The sequence below is a fragment of the Sorex fumeus genome, unplaced genomic scaffold (assembly GCF_029834395.1).
Source record: "Sorex fumeus unplaced genomic scaffold, SorFum_2.1 ptg000136l, whole genome shotgun sequence".
Lineage (NCBI taxonomy): Eukaryota > Metazoa > Chordata > Mammalia > Eulipotyphla > Soricidae > Sorex > Sorex fumeus.
In genome coordinates this window covers 3,955,775-3,981,486 of record NW_026606193.1, presented here as the reverse complement: position 1 = coordinate 3,981,486, position 25,712 = coordinate 3,955,775, and the positions used below count along the sequence as shown (strand labels likewise).

Sequence of the window (25,712 nt, the reverse complement as noted above, 5' to 3'; positions counted from 1 at the left end):
TTGATAAGTTTTGTTTACTACTGAAGCTTTCATTTATGAGATTCAAATGTATACATGGGTTAATTCTCAAGGCATAAAGAAAATATAGCTACGCTTGTCTCAAATTAAAAGGAAGGGATTCACCTTGATAGACAGCAGAGGGCACAGAGACAGAATGCTGGCCTTGCAAGGATGAGGCCAGAAGGGAGGGAAAGAGGAAGGGAGAGAGGAAGGGAGGGAGGGAGAGAGGGAGGGAGGGGGAGAGGAAAAGGAAAGGAGCAAGGGAAGAAGGAAGAAAGGGAAGGAAGGAAGGAAGGAAGGAAGGAGGGAGGGAGGGAGGGAGGGAGGGAGGGAGGGAGGGAGGGAGGGAGGGAGGGAGGGAGGGAGGGAGAGAAGGAGGGAGGAGGGAGGGAGGGAGGGAGGGAAGGAAGGAAGGAAGGAAGGAAGGAAGGAAGGAAGGAAGGAAGGAAGGAAGGAAGGAGACAGAATTGAAAGATTCTCAATCTAAGAACTGCATCAACACTTCCTGTAGAGTCACAGAAAACCTTCATTTGTTCCATGTCACCGAGGCACAGAGGGTCGCCTGCAGGTCCTCAGACATGGTGGCAGACAGGTGGTCGTTGTACCCAGGTGTTCACATTGTAGCTGCAGCCCCCAGCAAAGGGCTGGCCAGAGTGGTTTGAGAGGGTGGGGCTTTGAAGAGGGCGAGAGCCATTCTATGTTTGCCAACTTTGCATACTGTCTCTTGCTTTGCAGATTGCAACAAAATTTTACCAGTGGAAAAAAAGGAATTTTCATCTGCTTTCCAGCAGAGATTCTGGAGAGAATGTTAGTTGTTAGCATTTAATCTATGATAGTAAAAATCTTAAAACATCAAATCGCTCATTTTATTTTGGCAAAATTAAAGCATCTTTTGAAAAAAATAAAAGGCAATTCCAAAATAGGGGCTTTCTTAGAAAGCAACATGCATCGCATCTCGAGCAAGCTCCCGAGTGAGCGCTCCCTGTGGCAGAGGGGCGCGGGGTCTCGTATCTGTCTGTGTCCAGCTCCTCCCTGAGGCGTGGGGCCAGCTCCCTGGGAGGTGACTGATGGCCGAGTCTTGTTAAGCGGCCGCTGCGGGAACATCCTTCGCTCTGCCCACAGACAGAAGATCTACTGGTTTTCTCCAGAGACGCTTAGACGGGGCCCTTAAATCAGAGTTTAATGTCCTGAGACTCTGACATTTTGGCAAGTGTTTTCTTCACGCGCAGGGCCGTCAGTCTGGAGGCAGGACTGTGCGCCCAGCACTCTGTCATGAGCTTCCCCATCTGCCGTAGACACTGCGGGAGGGAGAAGAGAACAGGATGAATGAGGAAGGGGTGGTACTCTCTGCAGGGTGGGCATTTCAGTCTGCATTCTCTGAAATCTGGCTTCTCATGTGCATTTTTAAGCTCGCGCGTATGTCTCAAATGTACCCTAACTTCATGTGCTCCTAAGGTTCCATTACAAAAAATCAACGTGGAAGCAGCTGAAATAGCACAAGGAGTTGAGCCTTGTATGTGGTCAAGCCTGGCACTGCACAATCCCCTGATGGCTGTGGGTGCAGCCCCGAAGGCCAAGCGTGTTGGCAACGACCCAGGGAACTATACATGGCCCGAGTCCACACCCAGCTCCATCAGCCAAGTACTTCCAGGAGGGGCCTCTGGGTGTCCCCAAATTTTAATGAGAATGTAGATGACTCAGTCAGACTGTCAGGCCTCTCATGCCTTCCTTGTTGGTATTAGCAAGCACTGGATTTCGCCAACGGTAGATCCACATCCGAAGTCAGTATTGAACAAAAACAAAGGTACCAGTAGATCTGTATTCCACTACCAACTGTTCCTAATAGACGATTAGCTGAGATCTTTTCTTAAATCCCACACGAGTCAAACAAAGATGCTGATTCCTAAATCCCAGCTGCCCACTACAAAGCTCTCCATGCGCCCCTTCAGCAAGACTGATACCCTGTGTCAGTCTTGTCCAAACTTTCTCTCGTGTTGTCTGTGCTGTGTCAATTACTGGTCTTCCTGAAAGAATGAACAGAATTGTATTTTGGGGAGTACAGGATGGCGAGAAAGCAACGATGGGGGTCCAGTCATACGAATACTGTGTCTGCCTTTACGATACTCAACTCCTGCATCTCAGGGAGCTTTCTGCAAAGCACATTGGGGACGTTTTTATCATTCCACATTTCCTTGATTACATACAAGCCAATGGACCAAGTGGGTATTTTTGTTGCTGTCGAACTAGTTTTTAAATGGTGCTCTATCTGTGGTTTGGGTTCATGCTGGTAGAGCCCTTTTTCCCCAGAGATGAACCCAGTTCATCTCCAGCTGTCTGAAGAGCACCTAGAACTTGGCTGAGTGTCCAAGGGGAGCAGTGGGTGGAAAGGGGCAGGCAGTGAAGGCCCAGGAAAGTCCTTTCCTGAATAATTTCCTCCTCGGACCTTTACAACCTGCTCAGGGCTCAGTGGATCATAGATTCATTCAAATTCCATCTCATCACTCTTACTGCCAAAGACCCACAGCCAGGCATTTCAATAGATTAACTTGCATCACTTCTGTGTAGAGAAAATGTAATTTTTCACAAGCATATCATTCCTCATCAAAATGGGCAAATGTTGTACATGGTTTGTCATGAAGAAAATTCATGATGCTTTAAAACACATACAAAGAGAAATAATGGCCTTTATGCAAATGTCAAGATACCACAAATAAATGAAATGATCTCATCTGCTTTGTAGGCTAAATGTTAAGCCACTCGATATATCCTGAGAATGACAGAATCAAATAGGAGAAAAGTTATGGACTGCACCCAGCTCCATCTGAGTTCTTGCAGTGACACACCTTTATCCTAACCATTCGCATGAGAGAGAATCCCGTGATGAACATTTCGCCTTGGAGGCTGGAGGAGGAAGGCATGCTCAGTTCTCACCTCATCACTGCTCCACCGGTTGGGGAAGGAGGGCCGCAGCTTCTTGAGACACACAATCTCCCTCATGTCCTCGTAGGATGGGTCACTGGGCACCAGGTCGTGGTAGGGGAGCTGGTATTCCTCCACGATGCCTGAGAGAGAGTGACAGCTCTGTGATTGGTGTTCTCAGTGAAGAGCAAACAGAGTCGACTGAGACTATCCACTAAAGGCAAATCAAGGCTGAAAACCGCAAGGTCAATCTCCCCCCAAAGAGGCCCAAATGATACCAATCTAATTTTCTAATGAGCGGAAAACTGAATAAAGCAGATTTTTTATCAGTCTATAAGCCTTTTCCCCCAATTTACAACAGCTAAGTACAAAGAGCATATTTCAAATTTTCTAAAGGCTCTTGAATGCTAGTTAAGAATGTCTGTCCACTAACACCCAAGAATAGCCGATATAAGTACCAGGAGGATTACTCCATGGCTTTGAGGACAGCCGCACACACTAGGGGAAAAGGCAGCTCAGATAGAGAAGGGAGCACCAAATAAAGGGTGTTGGGAGGTTCCTCTCAGGATGGGAGATGCGTGATGAGAGTAGACTATAGTCCGAACAAGATTGCCACTCAGTGTCTCTTTTGCAAACCACAGCACTCAAAAGGAGAGAGAGAGAGAGAACAAAAGGGAATGTCCTGCGCTTGCTTTGCGCGCAGCCAGCCTGACTGAGCCAGGTTCGATTCCTCCACCCCTCTCAGAGAGCCTGGCAAGCTACCGAGAGTATTCAATATGCCAAACACAGTAACAAGAAGTCTCACAATGGAGACGTTACTGGGCCCGCTCGAGCAAATCGATGAATAATGGGAGGACAGTGTTTGTGAAATCAAGGCACAAGCTACCTTAAATTCTTCTTCCTAGGCATGGGAAAGATAAACTCAATATCTGCCTGGTAAAGATTTCCTACAATGAATTTACAATTGGACAAAAGAATTCTCCTATTTAAGGGAAATGTGATCTCTGAACTGCATATATGAATGAGGCTTCTAATTCCAGCATGATTAGAAGGCATTGAGCAGAATTAGAAGGCAATGAGGAGATGATCTTTCTACTAACGTGTGATAAAGCATTTCTTCTTTATATTAAAATATGACTCTAAAGTAAGTTCCTGCCAAGCCAAGTAAAAATTAAAAGTCAACATATATTGTGTGCCACTTCTGTTCTGGGTAATTCAAATTATTTTTATAATCAGATAGGGTATATATCTACTTCCATGTAGTTCCAAAGATTTTCTGAGGCTCTTAAATTTACCCTTCCAATCAAATTTTGTAATCACTTTGGCAAGTCCTACCTGTAAAGATTCTACATGGACATTCATTTGGGAGAGCACTAACTTTACTGATTAGGTGAATATTTTTATTCTTGGATCTGATTTTCTCACTTAGGAGAATTCTGTATTTATTCTGATCATCTTTTGTGGCATTCAATATGTTTTTTATAGTTCTCTTTAGATAGGGTTTGCAAGTTTCTATTAAGTCAATCCCGAGATACTTTATTTTGCTTTTGGTGTTTCTATTCTGTTCTTATCTGCTCCATTTAAAAAAGTACACTGAAATGTAGGAAATGTATTATATTTTGTTTATTTTTTTTAGATTCAGTTGGGTTATCTAAGTATACACAGCTTGTAACTTTTAAATAGGAACTACTTTTATGTAAATTTCTCTTTCTTCTTGTTTTTTTTTCTCCCTCCAGTCACTACAATTCAATGTTCACCTAAAATAATAGCAGTTATGGCAGACATCAAAGGAATTTTTTCTTATATTATATTAATGGTAATGCAGTAATGCTGGGGGGCAGGGGTGCTGAAGACCACCAGGGCTACCCTGATCATTCTCAGGACCATCTGTGGTAGTGTGGGGTGGTCCAATGTCTGAAGTGAGGGTTTGATGTCAAATCCTGCTACATGATCAGTCACCGAACTGTCACCCAACACAACTCTCACCATTTTAAAAATCATCTATTTCTATGGACCGAACATGATTGCCACTCAATGCCTCTTTTTGCAGACCACAGCACCCAAAATGAGAGAGAGAACAAAGGGTATGCCCTGCCACAGAGGCAGGGTGGGCTGGGGGTAGATGGGGGATGGGAGGGATACCTGGATCCGTGGTGGTGGAAAATGGGCACTGGTGGAGGGATGGGTATTTGATCATTGTATAATCGAAAACCAAGCACAAAAATTTGTGAGTATAAAAAAAAAACTCATCTATTTCTCCTCTTTCATTCTTTGTATAGAATCAGCTTCCTTGTGAACAGTCTTTGGATTCTTGAGAGGAAGTCTCTTCCCTCTTGGTCTACCATTATTTAAACATACTTCTAACTATGGCTGGAGCGATAGCACAGCAGGTAAGGTGTTTGCCTTGCACGCTGCCTGCCGACCTGGGTTCGATTCCTCCGTCCCTCTCGGAGAGCCCAGCAAGCTACCGAGAGTATCGCACAGCAGAGCGTGGCAAGCTCCCCGTGGTGTATTTGATATGCCAAAAACAGTAACAAGTCTCACAATAGAGACATTACTGGTGCCCACTCAAGCAAATCGATGAAAAAGGGGAGGACAGTGCTACAGTGCTAATCTGAAATCTCACACCCACCTACCATCTGAGGTAAAGATAGTAAATCTCTGATGTGTGTGAGAACACTGAAGCCAAGGACAGTTTAGAACTGTTTGAAGTTCTAAACTTTCAGAAGCCAAGGACAGTTTAGACAATTTAGAACAAAGGTTCAGAGACCATAAAAGGTGCAAGAAGAAAGCTCCAAATACTCATATATAAGTTACACAGTTTGTGGCCATGTTTGTGACTCCATGAAAGTGAATTAAACTGGCCATTGGGAGGGTATCAGCACCGGGTTCCTAATGGCACAACCGCAAGAGGACCCAGAAACACTGTGTTGATCCAGAAGGCCAAGTCTCACCGCCTGAAGGGTTTCAGAATCTAACCAGGGCGGTTTGGGCTTCAGCTTACACTGCAGTCAGCACTCAGAGCTCTGGGCAGGTAAGGTGTCTTGTTTAGTAAGCTCACATGGTTTGGATTCTTATGCTTTAAAAAAAATTATTACGAATAACATCAGTCATGCTTTTTTTTGATAAAAGCTGATCTTTATATCTTTATAACATTTTTGATTAAACCTGTTATTTTCTATCTGTTTTACAGGGAAGGATATCTAGAGAGCCGAGAAGAAAGGGGAGCTAAGAAAGTGGGTGTCCCCAAAAGGAGAGAGAACAAAAGGGAATGCCCTGTCACAGAGGCTGGGTGGGATGGGGGGATGGGGGGTGAGAGGGATACTAGGATCCGTGGTGGTGGGAAATGGGCACTGGTGGAGGGATGGGTACTAGATCATTGTATTACTGAATCCCAAGCACACAAATCTGTAAGTCAACAACTGTACCTCATAGTGTTTCACTAATAAAAATGTAAAAGAAAAGTGGGTGTCCCACTCCACATCTGTCCTTCAGCGTCACAGAGGATGTCACAAGGAACGAGGTAGCCTCGGGTTAGGGCGCAGAAGGTTGGTACGAAGCTGAACGGGGCAGTGAGGGTCTGACTTGGGGGAGAAATTGGAGAACTGGAGATGAGAAGCTCTCTGGAAAGAAGGGATGGCTCCCGAAAGGGTGGGAGGAAGCTGACAACGTGTGGACAAGAAATGAACAGGAATCAGGCAGGAAGCAGACAAGGGCCCTTCACACGTTAAATGCGATTTTCTGGCAGGACCACACAACGATGAGAATAAATGCTATATCCTGGACGAGGTGATTGTCCAATTTGATTTGCAATTATACAGTATCTGCAACATCTACCTGGCAGTTTTTCAAAGACATCACTTTGACTTACCCCCGGATACACATCTCCGGGCTACTTCCCAAAGGATGAGTCCAAAACTGTACATGTCAGCCATGATGTAAGACTGGAAGTGATTCCTGTTCAAGCTCTCGTCCAGCACCTCTGGGGGCATGTAGCGCTTGGTGCCCACTCGGGTGTTGGGTGGTATGTCGACTTCATTGGTATCACTGAGGCAAAACATAAAGCAAAGTGATTAGCATAACAGGAAGGGGCGAGGAAGGTCAACAGGAGGGTTTTAGTGGTGAGAGGAGAATTAAGCCCCTGCGGGGAATACTATTTCCTGGAAATATGTTTCTGACCAAGAGTTATTAACTGTTCGCAGGCGAACCTAATAAAGATAGGGATTTACCTGAAGCCACCAGAAGGGCAACCCTCACACACCTTTGGTGGGAATGCAAATTGCACAGGGCTGTGGAAATGGCATGGCAAGTTCTCAATAAAGTAAGGTACAGAGGCCGTGGGATTCTGCTTCCCCGCTTCTGGGTGATTCTCCGAAGAACACAAAACGCCAATTCAAAGACAATATGACCCCTATGTGCACTTCAACAATACCGACAAGAGCCAAGATTTAAAAACAACATAAATGCCTGTTACATATGACTGCAAAAAGCTGCCCGTGCAAATCTGGATGAGTTTTAGGGAATTGGATGCTCAGTGAAACAGAGAAAGGCCAAGACCACATGACATCTCTCATGTGTAAGGTGAAGTGATGGAACCAGTCGGGGCAGGAGAGATAGCACACAGGCTAAGGCATATGCCTAGCAGGCAGCTGACTCAGGTCCCTTCCGGCTACCACATCTGTTCCTCTGACCACTGCCAGGGGTGACCCCGAGTGCTGAGCCAGGAGTAAGCCCTGAGAACAAGACTGTGGCCCAACCATCCCCCAGACAGAAATGAAACAAGTGAACAAACCAACCTGACATTTAGAGTAGAAGAAATTATTGTTTTTAAAAAGTGAAGAATACGGGGACAAGTACTTTGGGTAGAAGATAGATGTCAGTCCTGTGATGGATGGAAACTAGACTTTGGGTCAAAAGAGCAATGCAATTTACACAGAGGTTGATTTACAATTATTTTACAATGATTTACAATGCTGTGTAACCTGGATGGAATATTGGTGCTACAAACCAATGCTACTTCAGTAACAAGGTTCTTAAGAGATGGCTACATACTCAATCAAATATAAATTTTAAATAATTTCACTGTCATTGTCCTCCTGCTGTTCATCAATTTGCTCAAGTGGGCCCAGTAATATCTCCATTGTGAGACTTGTTGTTACTGTGTTTGGCATATCGGATACCTCACGGGGAGCTTGCCAGGCTTTGCCGCGCAGGCGAGATACTCTCGGTAGCTTGCTGGGCTCTCAGAGAGGGGTGGAGGAATTGAACCCGGGTTGACCAGGTGGGCCGCATGCAAGGCAAATGCCCTTTACACTCATTTAATATATTAAACGTCTAAAATGTATCTTTTCCTTTTTTATAGCTTTATTTTTAAATTGATAAATTCACATGCATGTAATTTTGGATTTTTTAAGATATTCAGAAAATTTCTATTATTATTTCACAAACCAAATAATAGGTATTATTAATAAAAGAAAAAGGAATATCTATATAGTAGTATAGCTTTAGGAAAATGTCATACTCTGATCTATTTACTGGTAGACTGGGAGAACGTTCATGATGCAAGAGTACAGGCTGGTACTCGAGAGCCAGTACTAGTACCATGAACGGGAGCAAGAGCTCGGGCTTTGTTCTGCTTGGTGACTTTTGTGTGATGCTTAATAATCCAGTAGAACAGGTGTAACATCTCTGTAGCACAGTAACTTCACCCCATAATCGAGATAAATTGTCAAAGTGACCAAAACTGGCTCATTTTAGGAAGGTGCCATCATGGTACCAGGATTTCTTCAACCAAGCAAGCATTCAGGGGGCAGAGGAAGTGTGACGCACAGCCCTGTCAGAATAACTTACCCCAGAAGGAAACCAGGGAGGGACAGTGAAGGCGGCCAGGCCAAACTGGGCAGTCAGAGAGTGGCCCCCAGGTAATGGAGGTGAGTGGAGGGGCACTGGGAGGCGGGGCAGCTCTGTCCTCACGAGGGGTGTCAGCGGGCACTCGGGTGCTGCTGTGGACACAGGAACATCACAAAGGGAAGGAGGAAGGATGCGGGCAGTGGCCAGGGGGTGAAGACGTGAGAGGCCTCAGGACAAAGGTCCTGCCCGACCTCATAGAGAAGCCGAATCACTGTGTCATGGACTAGAAGCGCGTGAGCATCGAAGGTCCGGAGGACCTTAATGAGAAGTACACGAGAGGGCTGGTCACTAGGAAGTATGTTGAGAAATGTTTTTTACAGAGGAAACTTGAAAAAAAACTTGTATATATATGTGTGTGTGTGTATCAAAATGAGGATGCTTTAATAATCCTTATTGGCAAGGTGTTTATATTTCTCATTTAAATCTTGCTCGAGTAAAGGCCCTCCCGTTGATCATCGATTTGCTCGAGCGGACCCAGTAACGTCTCCATTGGAGACTTTGTTGTTACTGTGTCTGGCATACCGAATACGTCATGGGGAGCTTGCCAGGCTCTGCCATGCGGGTGAGATACTCTCGGTAGCTTGCCAGGCTCTCCGAGAGGGGCGGAGGAATCGAACTCGGGTCGGCCATGTTGGCTGCATGAAAGGCAAACATTTAAATCTTAGCCCAAATCATTTCCTCCTGCTTCATTTTTTTTTTTTTTTGCTTTTTGGGTCACACCTGGTGACGCATAGGGGTTACTCCTGGCTCTGCACTCAGGAATCACCCCTGGCACTACTCAGGGGACCATATGGGATGCTGGGAATCGAACCTGGGTTGGCCGCGTGAAAGGCAAATGCCCTACCCGCTGTGCTATTGCTCCAGCCCCCTCCTGATTCATTTTTAATGATTAAAAAATGGAACTTGCCATCATCCAAATGTGACAACCTTCATATGTTTGGGGACTATTATTATTTTCTGAGAGACTTTTTATTCTTTAAGAGCTTTTAACGTAGGCTCCATTCATTCATTCCTGCATCCAAGGAGCCTAGAGCTGTACCCCCCCCCCCCCAAAACCAGTGTCACTGTCCTGAGCCCTGGACGGGCGAGATGGTGCAAACTGAGTGCTCAGGCCGACTCCAGGGCCTGCAATCCTGGGCGCAGCCCCTGTGTTTCTTCATACTATGCATCTGAGAGCGACCGCTGGGCCTTTGTCCCTCTTCACTCTGCAAGACCCCCTCCAGTGGAGACCACATAAAACCACACCTGAGCCTTAACTTCCTGTGAAAAGACAACCTATCAGTGCCTTCCAGGGGAGCTGCAATCCCCTCAACCTCCCCAGAGACAAGGAAACAGGCCACACATGGGTCAAGTGCGTTCCACACAGCCTAAGCCCAGACGAAGTGTCGGAACGGGTAGTCACGTAAGCCCATCACTCTGTCACTAGTGTGAAGAACTCATCCTGCGGCTGCTGTTCACAAAGCAGAGGGAAGGTTCTTTCAGTGACTGACATCGTCTGCAGACACAGGGGGGTCTGAGCATGCAAAGGCGAGCAAGCAGAGACCAGCGCTAGGCCCTCTCCTCCCCCACACTGCACGTGACTGACCTGACTGAGGCCAGGCTCGGCCATGCACTCACTGCATGTAACGTGTGCTGGTCCCACGTTCAGGCATGTGCTCATTTGCTAGTGCTCATCTTTCGGTGGTGGATACCGACCGTGCTGTATGATTTTCTAACATTTCTCAGAATCGTTAGACGAGTTCCTATTCTCAAATCATTAAAAATAAAAAACTCCGGTGCTGGAGCAATAGCACAGCAAGTAGGGTGTTTGCCTTGCATGTGGCCGACCTGAGTTCGATTCCCAGCATCCCATATGGTCCCCCAGCACTGCCAGGAGTAATTCCTAAGTGCAGATCCAGGAATAACCCCTGTGCATTCCTGGGTGTGACCCAAAAAGCAAAAAAATAAAATAAAATAAAATAAAATAATAAATAAATAAATAAATAAATAAAACTCCATTGCCTTTACTACTACATAATCTGTAGCTCACATTGTTTTATTTATTTTGTTAGTTAGTTTTGCATGGGGAAGGTTGGGGGGTGTAACACCCAGCAATACCCAGGGCGTATTTCTGGCTCTGTGCTCAGGGGTCACCCTGGTGAGCCACTGGACCAGATGGGATGCTGGGGACCAAATCCAGGTTGCTGTATGCAACATAAACACCTCCCCATTGGACTGTCTCTTCGCCCCCACACCTCACACCTGAAGCAATTCCCGCCTATTAACATCATGCAGAAAGGCCAACACAGGATCCCAAACTTAGGTTTTCTTCTTTTCTTCTTGTGTTTGGTTTTGTTTGTGTCAGGGATCTCGCCTGGCTGTGCTCAGGGCTAATTCCTTGCTCTGCTCTCAGGGGTTCAGTCCTGGCGGGCTCGGGGGACTGGACAGGGTGTCAGGTCACAAGCCCAGGTGAGGATCATGCAAGGCCAGCCCCCTACCTGGCCCTTAGCGCCCTCTTTTCATGCCAACTACAACCTGTTGTGAGGTCATGGTGAGCACAGATTGATCTGAATTCTTTTATTGAAATAAACTGTTTTTTTTTCCTCACTAATGCCAATATTAATGTAAAGAAATCCCTCCTCTAGCAAATATTCAATAAGTCCCCCAATTGGAAATGTATAGAAAGTGACGTATTCGATATGCCAAGCACAGTAACAAGTCTCACAATGTTACTGGGTCCGCTCGAGCAAATGGATGAACAACGGGAGGACAATGACAGTGACAGAAAAAAAGTGACAGAAATGAGAAGTCTGTTTGTTCACCTCAATACTGACCTAATGAATTTGACGGCCAGGCCCAGGTCAGCTATACAGCATGTCCCATTTTTCTTCACCAGGATGTTCTTGCTTTTCAGGTCTCGATGGGCAATCGCTGGTTTGCCTTGAGTGCTAAAGATTTCAGTGTGTAAGTGGCACAAGCCGCTGACAGAAGAGTAGGCTAACTTGAGCATCGATTTCGTGTCCAGGGTGGTGGATTTCAGATAATCATAGAGGGAACCATTCTCATGGTAGTCTGTGATCAGGTATAGCTGGGTCCAAGAGCCTGTCCCTTTAATATCTGCAGCAATAAACCCTGAACGAAGAAAGAAAGACCAAACAGTTAAGGCAGGCTTGGAGCTAATGTGGTCTGCATATTCTCAGGAAGGACTCACTTTCCCAGAGATCACTGTTTTATTTTGACATATTTTGTTTATTTTTTTTAATTTAATAGTTGGATTATGCCTAGGAGGTATTGAATTAGGATTGTCAGAAGCAATCAAACAGCAAAGAACCACCAGGAGCTTGTGCCTGAAAACATGAGACCTTCCTACGAAGTAACCGATATTCATATGATTTTAAAGTCAGCAGAAATGGTTGTGTGAATGGAGAAACAGTACACAGCACGCTGGCCTTGCATGTGACTGACCTGGGCTCATTCTGTATGACCCCTAGCACCACCAGGAATTATTCCTGAGTGCAAGGCCAGGAGTAACCCCGGGGCACATCCAGGTGTTGCCCCCAAATAAACAAACCAACAAAACCCCAGAAAATGGTCTGTCCTACGAGAGCTGCCTGACACAATTACCAGGAAGGGTCTTGGCCCAACGTCCACACAACATCCACACAAGGTCCCATTGGCAAACACTCCTTCTACCTGACTGACCCAACTTGGCATTTCCAACTTGAAAAAAACAGAATAGAAATCAATTGTTGATAGAAAGTCTGGCGAAAAGTGAACTCTGCCTATACAATTCTTAAAACATTTTATAATATTGACACAAAAACATGCTCCTACAATTCCCTTAGAAACCCCAGGAAGTCTGGGATGGCAGTTGCATGTCCCGGAGCAAAACAGTGTGTGCGGGTGTTGCATTCCCAGCCGCCCATCACCCAGGGGGCTCTGTCCTTCCTCCAGGAGGTCTCCCAGGAGAAGCTCCTAACACTCCTGGACTGGGCCAGGAAGAGCGCATCTGGGGGCTTGGTCACGGGCGTCGCATGGAGGTGTTCGAGGAAGAGGCCGTCGGGAAGCCTGGAGTGTGGCTCTCACTCACCCAAAATATTTTCGTGCCTCATGAGCACCGTCTGGTAGATCTCCGTCTCCCGGAACCAGCTGGCCTCCTCGGTGGTGAAGAACACTTTCACCGCCACCTTCTCGCCGCGCCACTTCCCCATCCACACCTCCCCGTAGCGGCCTTTCCCGATCTGCTTCACCATCTGAATCTGCTTCGCTATCGTCCTCTGGACCTGACGAAGCCCAAAGCACGTGGTTAGAAATACGCCTCAGCTCACTGATTCAAGGTTTTGTGGGATTTCGGGAGTTTAGCTGAAGACATAGGTGTCACCACATCCACAATAAAAAAAAAATTACAGAGCGATCATTTCTTACTAATACTGGCATAATGGAGCTTCCTCTGTCCTAACTCCCCTCCATCTCCCTCACCATTGACCAACCACTGGCCAGTCCTCCTGGCCAATTTTCCCTGGCCTTGGATATTATTTTCATACATTTTTCTTATGCCCCACAAATAAATGCAGTCATTCTATATCTGTCCCTTTCCTTCTGACTCACTTGGAGTGTTGAAAGCAGGTAAAGGGATATAGTGATAACCTTTCAGAGAGAGAGAGTGAGAGAGACAGAGAGAGGGAGAAAGAGAGAGAGGGAGAAAGAGAGGCAAAAAGAGAGAGAGAGGGAAAAAGAGAGGGAGAGAGGGAGAGAGAGGGGGAGAAAGTGAGGGAGAGAGAGAAGGAAAGAGAGGGAGAGAGAGGGAGAGTGAGAGAAAGAGGGAGAGAGAGAGGGAGAGTGAGGGAGAGGGGGGGAGAGAAAGGGAGACAGGGAGAGAGAGACAGAGAGAGGGAGAGAGGAAGAGGGAGAAAGAGAGAGAGGCAGAAAGAGAGGGAGAGAGGGAAAAAAGAGAGGGAGAGAGGGAGAGAGTGAGGGAGAGAGAGGGAGAGAGTGAGGGAGAGAGAAGGAAAGAGAGGGAGAGGGAGAGAGAGAGGGAGAGGGAGAGAAAGAGAGGGAGAGAGAGAGGAAGAGAGGGAGAGAGAAAGAGAGGGAGGGAGAGGGAGGGAGAGAAAGGGAGAGAGAGGGAGAGAGGGGGAGAGAAAAGGAGAGAGAGAGGGAGAAAGGAAGAGACAGAGAAAGAGAGAGTGAGAGAGAGGGAGGGGGAGAGGGAGAGAGATAAAGAGGGAGAGAAAGAGAGACAGTGTGAGAGAAAGAGGGAGGGAGACAGAGGGGGAGAGAGAAAGAGAGAGTGTGAGAGAGAGGGAGAGAGAGGGAAAGAGAGGGAAAGAGAGGGAGAGAGAGGGAGAGAGCGAGCCTAGAGCTACCCAGCTCATCTCCCCAGCAGGCTCCTGGAACCCCCCTCCCCTTGGCTGCCCCCTCCACCCCCCAACCCCGCTAATGCCCACTCCTACCAGCAGGGGCAGCCCAGAACCGCTGCCTGAGCTCTGGGACTGTTCGATGAGGTCCCGCAGGGACTCGCCGGCAGGGATGCAGGAGTCGCCCTGCTCCAGGCCGATGCTGTACCGTGGTCGTCCGTCTTGCCGCCTGGACCTAGGGCAGAGCACCGTCAGCATGCAGGGCCATGGGGACGGGGACCCAGATGCCCAGGGCAGCAGTTACCCAGCCACCGCAGCCTGTCCTGGCACCGGAGACCCAGGTCCCGGGGTCCACAGGGCCGATGCAGAAGCCTTTCCCTCCCCTAGTCCTTCCAGTCACCAGCGCCCTGCGGGCTGCCTGCCACCCGTGCATCTGTTTCTTTCTTAAATTCTCATCTCTAAGATTGGCGGTTGATTAAAGACCAACATGTGGTGGGCTGATCAGTGTGTGGCAAGGAGGACCAGATCAGCTGCTCACAAGGCAATGGCCTTGACCTCTGCACTGTCCCTGGCCCACGTGCCACAGAGGGAAGCTCCTGATTATTTCAGAGACTAGCACAGCTGTAGGGCGTTTGCCTTGCGTGCAGCCAGCCTGGCCAGGCCGGGTTCGATTCCTCTGCCCCTCTCGGAGAGCCCGGCAAGCTACCGAGAGTAGCTTGCCTGCACGGCAAAGCCTGGCAAGCTCCCCATGGCATATTCGATAAGCCAAACACAGTCACAACAAGTCTCACGATGGAGACGTTACTAGGCCTGCTCGAGCAAATCGACGAGCAATGGGAGGTCAGTGCTACAGTGCTACCATGAACTTTCCTAGTGACTGCGAGTAACCTGCAACTGCCAAACTTTAATATGAAAACTGATTTTATTTTAACTATTTTTAGGTTTGGGGCCACAAAGACTTTCAGGTCCTCTACTTACTCGGGGCTCTGTGGTCAGGAACCCGGCTGAGGAGTTGGGGGAACCCTGGCGGATGCTGGGAATTAAAGCTGTCGGCCCTACCCACTGCACTATCTCCCCAGCCCCTGTTTTCATTATTATTCTATGAATTATCCTTATTTTTCCAGCACATAAAGGAAATTGTTAGCTCAGAACACAAGAGCATAGAAGAGAGATTCTAAGTTTGAACAGGGTCTTTTTCCTGTTTAGAGACAAACCTCTAATAAACAGCTTCTGAATTCCCTAACTAATCTAATTTCTCTAAGTATGAAATTCTGTGTAGTTCTGACGTCTGAAGGAGCAACAAAAAGAGCAATAAATGATAGAAGTTATCTGTTTACAATTTCATTAGAAAAAAATCTTATCAAAGTTGATATTATAATTAAATCACAGTTACAATATGGTCAAACGAGCTCTTAAGTAATGGGCAGAATAATAGTATAAAGAAGACATTATAAATTAAAAACTCTTCATCTATATGTCAGAATCTTACCTGAAATAACAAAACAAAATGATAAGAACCAAGAGCAAACTACAGACAGTCACAGATATAAGTAAGGCTTTGTGATGAATCGGTCCGTCGACAAAATCTGAAATTGAGAAGAAAGGAGAGAATTTATATTATGGACAATATTAACAGTTACGATAGGAACCAGTTCTACCCCAAGATGCTGCTAAACTCCACATCCAAGATGTGAGATGCCCTTTCGACTCAAAGTCAAGTAAATTGTGGCTGGCATGAAGCATCTTTCAACTAGGTTCTAGTTTGAAGGTCAGGCATTTCTTCATCAAAGGATGGAAACAAATTAAAATAGGTCTGATGTAGCTGATAGGCTCATAGGGTTGTCTCATGAAGTTTCTGGGGCATTCTTTGTGTTTGTGGATACACAAACATAAAGTCATCCTAATATGGTTATAAACAGAGGATGTCAAATACAGACTAATGAGTGTGCATTTCCATAATACAAACGCCCTTCACAAATATTTAACATAATTTTCATAAGTGCTTTTAAAGGAAGGTCGTTTCGGCAAAGACTTATTATGATCTTTTCATAAAATAGATTCTTCAATACTATTCCATGGGGATGGGGGGCAGGGCTAGAGCAATAGCACAGCAGGGAGAGCGTTTGCCTTGTCGATCCCCCGGCATCCTAGATGGTCCCCCAAGCACCACCAGGAGTGATTCTTGCATGCAGAGCCAGGAGTAAGCCCTGAGCAGCGCTGGGTATGAAGGGAAAAAAATAGAATGCTCAAAGAACCATATACTTATATATACACACACATATATATGTATATGCATATACACATGTGCATATGTATATATATTTAATATGTATATACATATACATGCATATAAAATAAATAAAATTTAAATAAAGGCCCTCCTGTTGTTCATCGATTTGCTCGAGGGGGCCCAGTAACGTCTCCATTGGAGACTTTTGTTGTTACTGTGTTTGGCATATCGAATACGTCACGGGGAGCTTGCCAGGCCCTGCCATGCGGGCGAGATACTCTCGGTAGTTTGTCGGGCTCTCCGAGAGGGGTGGAGGAATCGAACTTGGGTCGGCCATGTTGGCTGCATGCAAGGCAAATGCCCTACCGCTGTGCTATTGCTCCAGCCCTAGAAACCGACGAGGATGGGATTCAAACCCACGCGTGCATAGCACAATGGATTAGCAGTCCATCGCCTTAACCACTCAGCCACCTTATCTATATACATGCATATATATATACATATTTATTGCCTTCACCCCAGGCATCTCATTCAAAGTATTTTATTTTTATGCAATAATCCCAATGATTTATAATATCAGATGTTCTCTGGAACATATTTTGAATATACAAAACCATGGGAATTATATACTAACAGAATTACTAACATCCTGTGTATGTGTGTGTGTATATGCATGTGCACCTGTGTTTTGCTAGTACATTGGTTGGGGTAAGGGATGTGGGTCAGTTCATATAAGGGAACTGTACACATAGATCTATGAGTCAACGACCAACAATATATAATTTTTACAAAGCATTATTGTAACTTTTGACACTGGTCTCAATGACAAGAGCTTTTTCCCTCACCTCTGCTATATTTAACTATATGACTACCTAAATATTTACCTATACACACCCAAGGTAACTTTCTTTTCATTCAAACACACCATTATTCTCGTGAAGAAAAACAAGAAAGTACATCACCGCTACCCCACTACCTAATAAAATTACTCTGAACATTTCCATGTGTCACATTGAAGTATGGTATACAGTATCCCAACACAGACACACACACACACACACACACACACACACACACACACAGAGCCCACAGTAATCAGCCTTAACAAGTAAGGAACTTTTCACACATGACTGAATTTTGAGGACATTATGCTAACTAAAGTAAGCTGTGAACAAAGTAACAAAAAGTCAAATTCTTTGATGACACTGAGATGAGTTAGACTGAACAATTGGAGACTAAAGAAGATAGTTGGCTCCCAGCTACCTAACGGACCAAACATGATAACCTCTCAGGGTCTTTATTGCAAACCATAATGCCCAAAAGTAGAGAGAGAGTATGGGGAATATTGTCTGCCATGGAGGCAGGGGGAGGGTGGGACAGGGGGGGTATACCAGGAATTTTGGTGGTGGGGAATGTGCACTGGTGGAGGGATGGGTGTTTGATCACTGTGTGATTGTTACCGAAACATGAAAGCTTGTAACTATCTCATGGTGATTCAATAAAATTTAAAGGAAAAAATGAAAAAAAAAATAAGATAGTTGGTTTTGGGAAGTGGAGGGAAGCTACTGTTTGACAGGCAGAGAGTTTGGTTTCACAGTATGAAGTGAGGTCTGCAGGTGGATGAGGATGTGGTTGGCTGCCGCATGGAGAGTCAACTCAGTTCCACGTAACTCCACTTAAAATTGTTGAGGGTAAATTCAAGTCCTGTGAATTTCACAATTTTTTCACAAGGGAAGAAATGGGAGATAGTCATTGCAATATATATTAGTTTATAACTAAATTATTTCTGTGTATACTATTGAGAATCATGACCATCCTGTTATTCGTCGATTGCCTTGAGCAGGCCCCAGTAACGTCTTCTTCGTCCTAGCCCTGAAATGTTTTTAAAAAGTGCAATATTCAAGGCTCTTTCAGAGTTAGGAGAATGAGACCCTTCATTGTTACTGGTATTTGGCATATCGAGGGGAGTTTGCCAGATTCTGCCATGTGGGCAGGTCACATTCGGTAGCCTGCCAGGTTGTCCAAAGTAGGAATATTGAGAACATTTTTCAAAATAAGATTTTAGGTAAAATAACTTTGAAGGACTTGAAAGCACACACACAGGCACATTTCTGATGAGAAAGTCAGCCGTGTTGGCTTTACACTTAGGAAAGAACAAATGATGTAGAACGAGCATCACTACTACAGCAGAAAATCCTATGATGAAAATGATACTCATACATCTTGGCACATGTCGATGGCCATTTTCGTAGTCTAGATGGCTGCAAGAGGAGGAAGGGTTCCCAAAGGGTGACAGCACCCTCTCAGGGGATACTGAAATGGGGGCATGGGTGGGCTTAGAAGGTTCCAGGGCAATTGTGAAGCACTTTTTCACTTAAATAAGGTAGATTTCTAAGGTTTTCTGAGCAATTGATTTCTGATAAGTGAGTTAGCCAATATTAGCTTAAGGACTCATGAAGAATACATGTGCTTTTAGGTTTTTCACACATATTATAAAAATATCCTTTAAATAAAATTGATAATTTCTATTTATCATTAAATAAACGTAAGTTTTACTTATTTTGAAATCATTTCAGCCTTACAGAAAACCTGTAAGAGCCTTACAGAAAGCCAATACTACCCTTCCCAGACCGCTAAGTAGGCCGCATGCACTTCTTTTTGGGGGGCACGCCTGGCTGTGCCCAGGGGTCGCTCCTGGCTCAGCACTCAAGCATCACTCCTCTGGCTGTACTTGGGGGACCGTAGGTATTACGTGGGATTCTAGCCTGGGTGGCCACCTGCAAGGCCAGTTCCCAGCCTGCTGGACGGTTGCTCTGGTCCCTACCGTGCTGTGACTTCCTTGCTCTCTCCATATGTTTGTCCGTCTCCGTAAGAACATTTAAAGATGCATTTTTCACTCTTATGCGTCATCTGTGGATCATTTGAAATTTCAGATCTGAACTGTACTTCTAAGAATATGATGTAAGTTTTACCAAATGCCATTGTTTTGATAATGGTGATAACCAAGACACGAACATGGCATATACAATGAAAATAAATCTGAATTTGATATATTTCAGAGAAATCATGAATAATATATTATCCACTGAAATCCACAAATCTTAACACTAACTTTTCACCCTGATTTTATGATGGTCAATGTTTTGATTTACTTGCCTGTCGAACATAGATGCTTAACAATTATTTACGATCCATACTACCTCCTGCAAAATATTCATGGAAACAACTTGCATATGAACAGGAGAAATGAGAGGCCACAAAATACAGTTCCACGCTGGCAAATTCGGAATTTTGGAGTGGTCCAGGAAAAAAAAGGAGCTCAGGAATGTGAAACTGTGGAGCACCTGAGGGACACTCCCTGTCTGAAGTGCTGCTTGGTCAGTACTGAAACTCAGCCGCAGGCTTTGAAAACAAAGCAGACTACGGCTTTCCATAATGGATTGTCCCAGTAAAATGGCCCCCAATTTCTTCCTCGCTCACATAATAGGAAAAGTTAATCAATAACCCAAGGTAAGCACAGAACCTCCGCCAGCAAGAGCAAAATGCACCGTATTTCTGCCCACACAGGTGCACAAACACCAGGGCAGATATTGTTGCTGGAAACAGTTTGATTTTTCTCCAGTCTGATGGCTAACAAAAGCAAAAATCTCTGGCTGCAAGAATGAAAGAGAAAATTGGATCTCACTGAAAACAAAACCGAGTACACAGGAACAGAATGGGTCGTAAGTGACCACAGCACACTCCACTCAAGAGTGTCGTTATTTTAACGAAACTCTCAGCCTGCTGCCTTTCATTTTTCAATATCCATCAAAAACACACTCTGAGCTGTAAGAAAGCTGCATTTATTTCTCATTGTGTTAGATGACTGATTCACGACAGTCATGGAACAAAGACGATCTAAGAAATTGTCCCCACCCATAGGCCCTTTCTCTAAGGCTGACATTTCCTTCCCATTTTTCCTTTATTCCCTGTTCGGGCAGTTTCATTACTAGCTCCTTGAGTGGCCATGAATAGGTGATCCTTATCAACACACCATTTGTTTCTGTTGATCCTTGGGGGGCAGGGGGGTTCATATTTTAATCTGCAAATACCTGTGCTCAGAGCAGGAATAATGGACATTCAAGTACATTCCAACAAGGCTGCGGACTCGAGTCAGGATGTCTGCTCTGGCTCCATTCCTCCACACCAGGACTTGAATAAGGGAATTCCAGGAGAGAATCCCAAGAATCTCTCAGGGGACAGGCTGCCAATAACCACAATCAAAACAATGTTCTGTGTTGCCACGATGAATGATAAAATCATGCAATTCACAGCAACATGGATGGAATGGGGATGCACCATGTGACAGGAAGCAGGCCAGAAGAAAAGGACAAACATGGGATGATGTTGCTTAGGTGTGGTATTTAGAATAACTGGATGAGGGAATACAGTATCTTAAAGGGGGGATGCTCAGATCTACCTTGGCCCCAGAGTATAGGGAGGAGACGGAAAGAAAAGGTGAAGGAGGGAGAGAAGAGACAGCTGAGAAGCAGTGGGGGCCAGGTCAAGGGAGTCAGGTACAAAGGTGGCGCTGAGGACTGATAGAGCCAAATGCCCAAACCACAGAGTCAACAGCACAGAACTCAAGACACTCAAACAACAGAAATGAGCAAGGTGCCTGAGAAGAGGCAGGTTGGACGGAGTGGGCATGGGAGGGAACCCGGGCACTTTGGTGGCAGCAAGTTGGCACTGGTGGTCAGATCGGTGCTGCAATGTTGTACATAGAAAAGTCAACTATGAATTGCTTAGTAAATCACGGTTCTTTAAAGAAAAATTTAAATGTTTTAAAGTAGTTCTGTCACTACTTGTCATCTCCAAGCAGATAATGAAGTTGACGGCACCAACTCCCTTATCTAGAATAAAGTCAGTGGCTCGACTGGTTCAGCCCTTTTGGAAAACAGTGTGGAAGATTCTCAAAAAACTAGAAATTGAGCTCCCATTTGACCCAGCAATACCACTCCTGGGAATATATCCCAGAGAGACAAAAAAAGTATAGTCGAAGTGATGTCTGCACTTGTTTGTTCATTGCAGCACTCTTTACAATAGCCAGAAACTGGAAGAAACCTGAATGCCCACGAACAGATGACTGGTTAAAGAAACTTTGGTACATCTACACAATGGAGTACTATGTAGCTGTTAGAAAAGATGAAGTCATGAAATTTACATACAAGTGGAACAACATGGAAAGTATCATGCTAAGCCAAATGAGTCAGAAAGAGAGGGATAGACATAGAAAGATTGCATTCATTTGGGGGATATAAAGTAAAAATATGAGATTAATACCCAAGGATAGCTGAGATCAGCACCAGGAGGATTACTACATAGCTTAGTGGCCAGTCGGGCATTCTAGAGGAAAGGGCAGCTCAGATAGAGAAGGGAGCACCAAATAAAGGGTGTTTGGAGATTCCACTCAGGATGGGAAAGGTGTGATGAGAGTAGACTATAGACAGAACATGATAGCCACTCAACGCCTCTTTGGCAAACCACAACACCCAAAAGGAGAAAGAGAACAGAAGGGAATGCCCTGCCACAGAGGCAGTGTGGGATGGGGGGATGGAGGTGGGAGGGATACTGGGATCCATGGTGATGGAAAATGGGCACTGGTGGAGGGATGAGTGTTTGATCATTGTATAATTGAAACCCAAGCACAAAAATTTGTAAGTCTACAACTGTACCTCATGGTGTTTCACTTATAAAAAATTTTTTTAAAAAGTCAGTGGCTCAAAGCAAGAGTAATCGTTTCCATCTAGGGATCTCCCAGACCTGTACTCCATTGATGTTCACGAAGGGTTCGAGTGACCCCAGAAGGACACAGAAGGACAGGGGCCTAGAGCCAGTGAAAAGGCGTAGGTTTTGCCAGGAACGACCTGCACTTGACCTCCTGGATTAAAGATCGCATGTGTCATTGCTGACTAAACTCGCCCCGTGTCTGTTGGAGTCTCTCCACGGGGGTCGCTTGTGCCCGTGCCTTTATTCCTCAGCGTTCTGCTTTCAATAACCTCGCATGGAATGCAGAGATGAGGGAAGCTCCTGAACGCTCTTTGTGATTTGTCCCATAAGCGGATCTTTCAAAACTGTTTTCTCTCCTACCTTCCCTGGCCCCAGATAATAAGCTGTTCTACTGGCTCTTATTCAAAATATCGTAGAGTGCCTTCAAAACATTATAGACTACCTTCCTCTCATAGCTGGTTCACAAAGAACCATCTCCACCTGAAAGTAAACATTCAGAACTTTTATAGCCACTCATCACCAGAGCAATGATCCTTTCAGACCGTGTGGAAGCCACGTGGCAACAAGCAGATTTACAAGCCACGGGAGCTGTTGGGAGCTGTTGGGAGCTATTGGGGGTGATTGTGCTCTGTGGGCTCCTTTATTTCCTTGGAAAGATGTTGCCTAAACTTTAATGTGTATATAAGCTACAGAGGGAATATTGCTTAAAAGAAGAATAATTAATCTAAAGATAAATTTAGTCTAAACTTACTCTCAGAGGGAACATGAGATTCGGCATTTCTAATAGACCGCGAGGTGCTGACACTGCTTCTCCGGGATGCAGTTGAAACAAGGCATCAGACAACTGAATTAGGTCTCCCCCACCACCCAGGCTGGGGCACGGCTGTATCCTAGAAAGGCGTCTCCGGAGGACCTGGTACTGTGCCTCCCGACGGTGACTGCTAATCACAGTCTTTAGGAAGAGAGCTAATCCATCTGTGCTACCATTTTTTAAGTGGAAATGATATGCCTAAGTAGCTCAAATGGGTATTGTGAGGAGCAAATGGTTTAATACATGCAATGCTTAGCATAATGTTTGGCTTACAGTGGCAATTTCCCTTGCTAACACACTTAGCACTCTCCTTTTCAACCTTAAAGTCCTGTTCAACTACCACTTCCCTGAAGCTATTTTGACATCCTTCCAACTTAGAACCAACTATTCACTACTTGGTTTCTTTAGTATTCTTGAGTTTAATTCTGCTATTGGAATATTCCTGACATTGCTGACATGTTTACACATGTCTCTCTTCCCTTCGAGTGTGCAAATCTTGGAAGCAAGAATGTCTTCAGAAGTGGAACAATACTACAGTCAGTAGGGCTCCTGTCTTGCACTCGGACAACGTGGGTTCGATCCAACAGCCCATCTGGTCGCCTGAGCCCACCAGGAGTGATCTCTTAGCATAAAGTCAAAGGTGAGCCCTGAGTATAGCTGGATGTGGCCCCCAGATAAAAACAACAAGAAAAGCATTTTTCCTCATCTGTTTCTGGATGTGTAACACCTAGCATTGAAAGGAAATACTGCTTTGCCATGATTTTTGAGGTTCCTACAAAAACTAGCAAGAAAACTCTTGCCAGAGCTGGAATGTAAACTAACAGTTCGTGAGTAGTTTTCCCCAAGACCGAGCTCAGGTGTCTTCACCTGGGAAAAATCCCTAAAAATAGACAAGGAGTTTCAATAACGTGGGGCCTGCCCTATTGACTTCACCATAGAAGGATCCATCACCTTATTTCACAGAACCCCAGACCCTGCTGTCACCCAATTTCTATATCCCTGACAGTGGCCATGCAAGGCTTCCAATTTCTGATATCTCTTCTGCACGGGACTTTCTCTTCTCTTTCTTCTCAATAGCATTCTCTTATCTGTAATACATCTTGAGTCTGAAGTAATCAATGTCAGAATTTCATTCTTGAGGATACAAAGACCCCAGGATTCCTTGAGCATCCCAGAGCACAGCTACTCTATCTCCCTCATCAGCATGTGGACTTTAAGCCACTATATGGAATTGACGAAATTTACAAGGAAATCGTGGAGAGAATTCTAAATTACAGCTAGAACAAGTGTTCATATGGAGACCATGAACAGCCATATTCTGTTGCATAGGTTTTCTCTTCTTCAAATGTAAATCCAATCATGACGTAAGTAATACTTGGAACTCAGACAAATCACAGATTTACTTAGATGGAGCATAGATTCTGCTTTTCACAAAGCCTATAAGATGCAGTCCTTGGTCTTTTTTTTTTTTAAGTTTTTTGGGTCACACCCAGAGTTGCATGGGTTTACTCCTGGCTCATGCACTCAGGAGTTACTCCTGGCAGTGCTCGAGGGGCCACAAGGGGTGCTGGGAACTGAACCTGGATGGGCCGTATGCCAGGCAAATTCCCTACCCGCTGTGCTATGGCTCCAGCCCTGGTCTTGTTTTAATAAGCATCAAAAACATATCCATTGTGAAATTTAATTTTCTTTAGATTTTCTCCATTTTGGCCATATGAATTATTAGAAGAAACACAGCGGTTACTTTTGCAGGAATTAAATGAAAGGCCACACACTCAGGGCTGGAGCAATAGCATAGCGGGTAGGGCATTTGCCTTGCACGCAGCCAACATGGCCAACCTGAGTTCAATTCCTCCGCCCCTCTCGGAGAGCCCGGCAAGCTACTGAGAGTATCTCGCCCGCACGGCAGAGCCTGGCAAGCTACCCTTGATGTATTCGATATGCCAAACACAGTAGCCAAGTGTCACAATGGAGACGTTACTGGGCCCACTCGAGCAAATCTATGAACAATGGGAGGACCGTGACCGTGACCGTGGCCACATACTCAATAACCTGACTCGGTCCTTTAGAAGGTGCCTATCATAAAAAATGGGTGCAGAGAAATAGTATGTCTGACTGCAGCTTTTCTGAACTCTACAGCAAGAAGCAAGCCCGAATCTCCTCTCCCCACCAGAAGCATGATCCGAACTCTAGAATCTCTCTCCCCTACAGGGCTGAGGACAGAGGCTGAAGACCATGCAGGAGAGGAGCTACAGATACTATTTTCCTGAGAACTACCTTCACCTGTCTTTAGCCCACCGCTTCATTCTGCGTCTCGTCCTAGCTCTGAGTCCCTGCAGGGGGAGAGGGCCGAGAGCTTGCTCCGGGCTCAGAGAGAGCTGGGGTGTTATTCCCGATGGGCTGGCGCTCCTTGGCCCCTTCTCACCTCTGTTCTTCAGCGGGGGCAGGGTGGGGTGCAGGTCCTTGTTACACTCATTCCTCTCGGTGCAGCACTCAATGGACCTTCTTTGGTGAGGAACAGGCGTGTCCTACAAGGCAACCCCAACAGCTGTCAGTGGACCCCACTCTCTTCAAAGTCCATACCACTTAAAGCTTCAGCAGAAATCCATCCTCCTGAAAGGGAGCTCATTAAAATTCCCGAGACCTGGGGTCCGGATGTGGTTCACGTGCTGGAGCACAGGCGTGATAAAAGTCAAAACCTGCACCAGCCCCTGCACTTCTGGACTTAGTCCCAGCT

General features: G+C 45.5%; 1 protein-coding gene and 1 non-coding gene across 4 annotated transcripts in view; both read right to left on the bottom strand.

Moving 5' to 3' along the window:
- Positions 1–1,111: 1,111 nt before the first annotated feature.
- Positions 1,112–25,712, bottom strand: part of BMPR1B (bone morphogenetic protein receptor type 1B) — a 62,725-nt gene continuing 38,124 nt past the window's right edge. For all 3 annotated transcript variants that reach the window (XM_056106625.1, XM_056106623.1, XM_056106624.1), the window contains 8 exons: positions 25,401–25,503; positions 15,655–15,751; positions 14,262–14,400; positions 12,899–13,091; positions 11,643–11,940; positions 6,791–6,966; positions 2,932–3,062; positions 1,112–1,298 (listed from right to left, as the gene is read on the bottom strand). In XM_056106625.1, coding sequence (XP_055962600.1) covers positions 1,173–1,298; positions 2,932–3,062; positions 6,791–6,966; positions 11,643–11,940; positions 12,899–13,091; positions 14,262–14,400; positions 15,655–15,751; positions 25,401–25,503 — 1,263 coding nt within the window. In that variant the 3' untranslated portion in view covers positions 1,112–1,172. The remainder of the gene's footprint in view (positions 1,299–2,931; positions 3,063–6,790; positions 6,967–11,642; positions 11,941–12,898; positions 13,092–14,261; positions 14,401–15,654; positions 15,752–25,400; positions 25,504–25,712) is intronic.
- Positions 16,791–16,872, bottom strand: TRNAS-GCU (transfer RNA serine (anticodon GCU)). Its single transcript has one exon. It is a non-coding gene; the product is annotated as a tRNA-Ser (tRNA).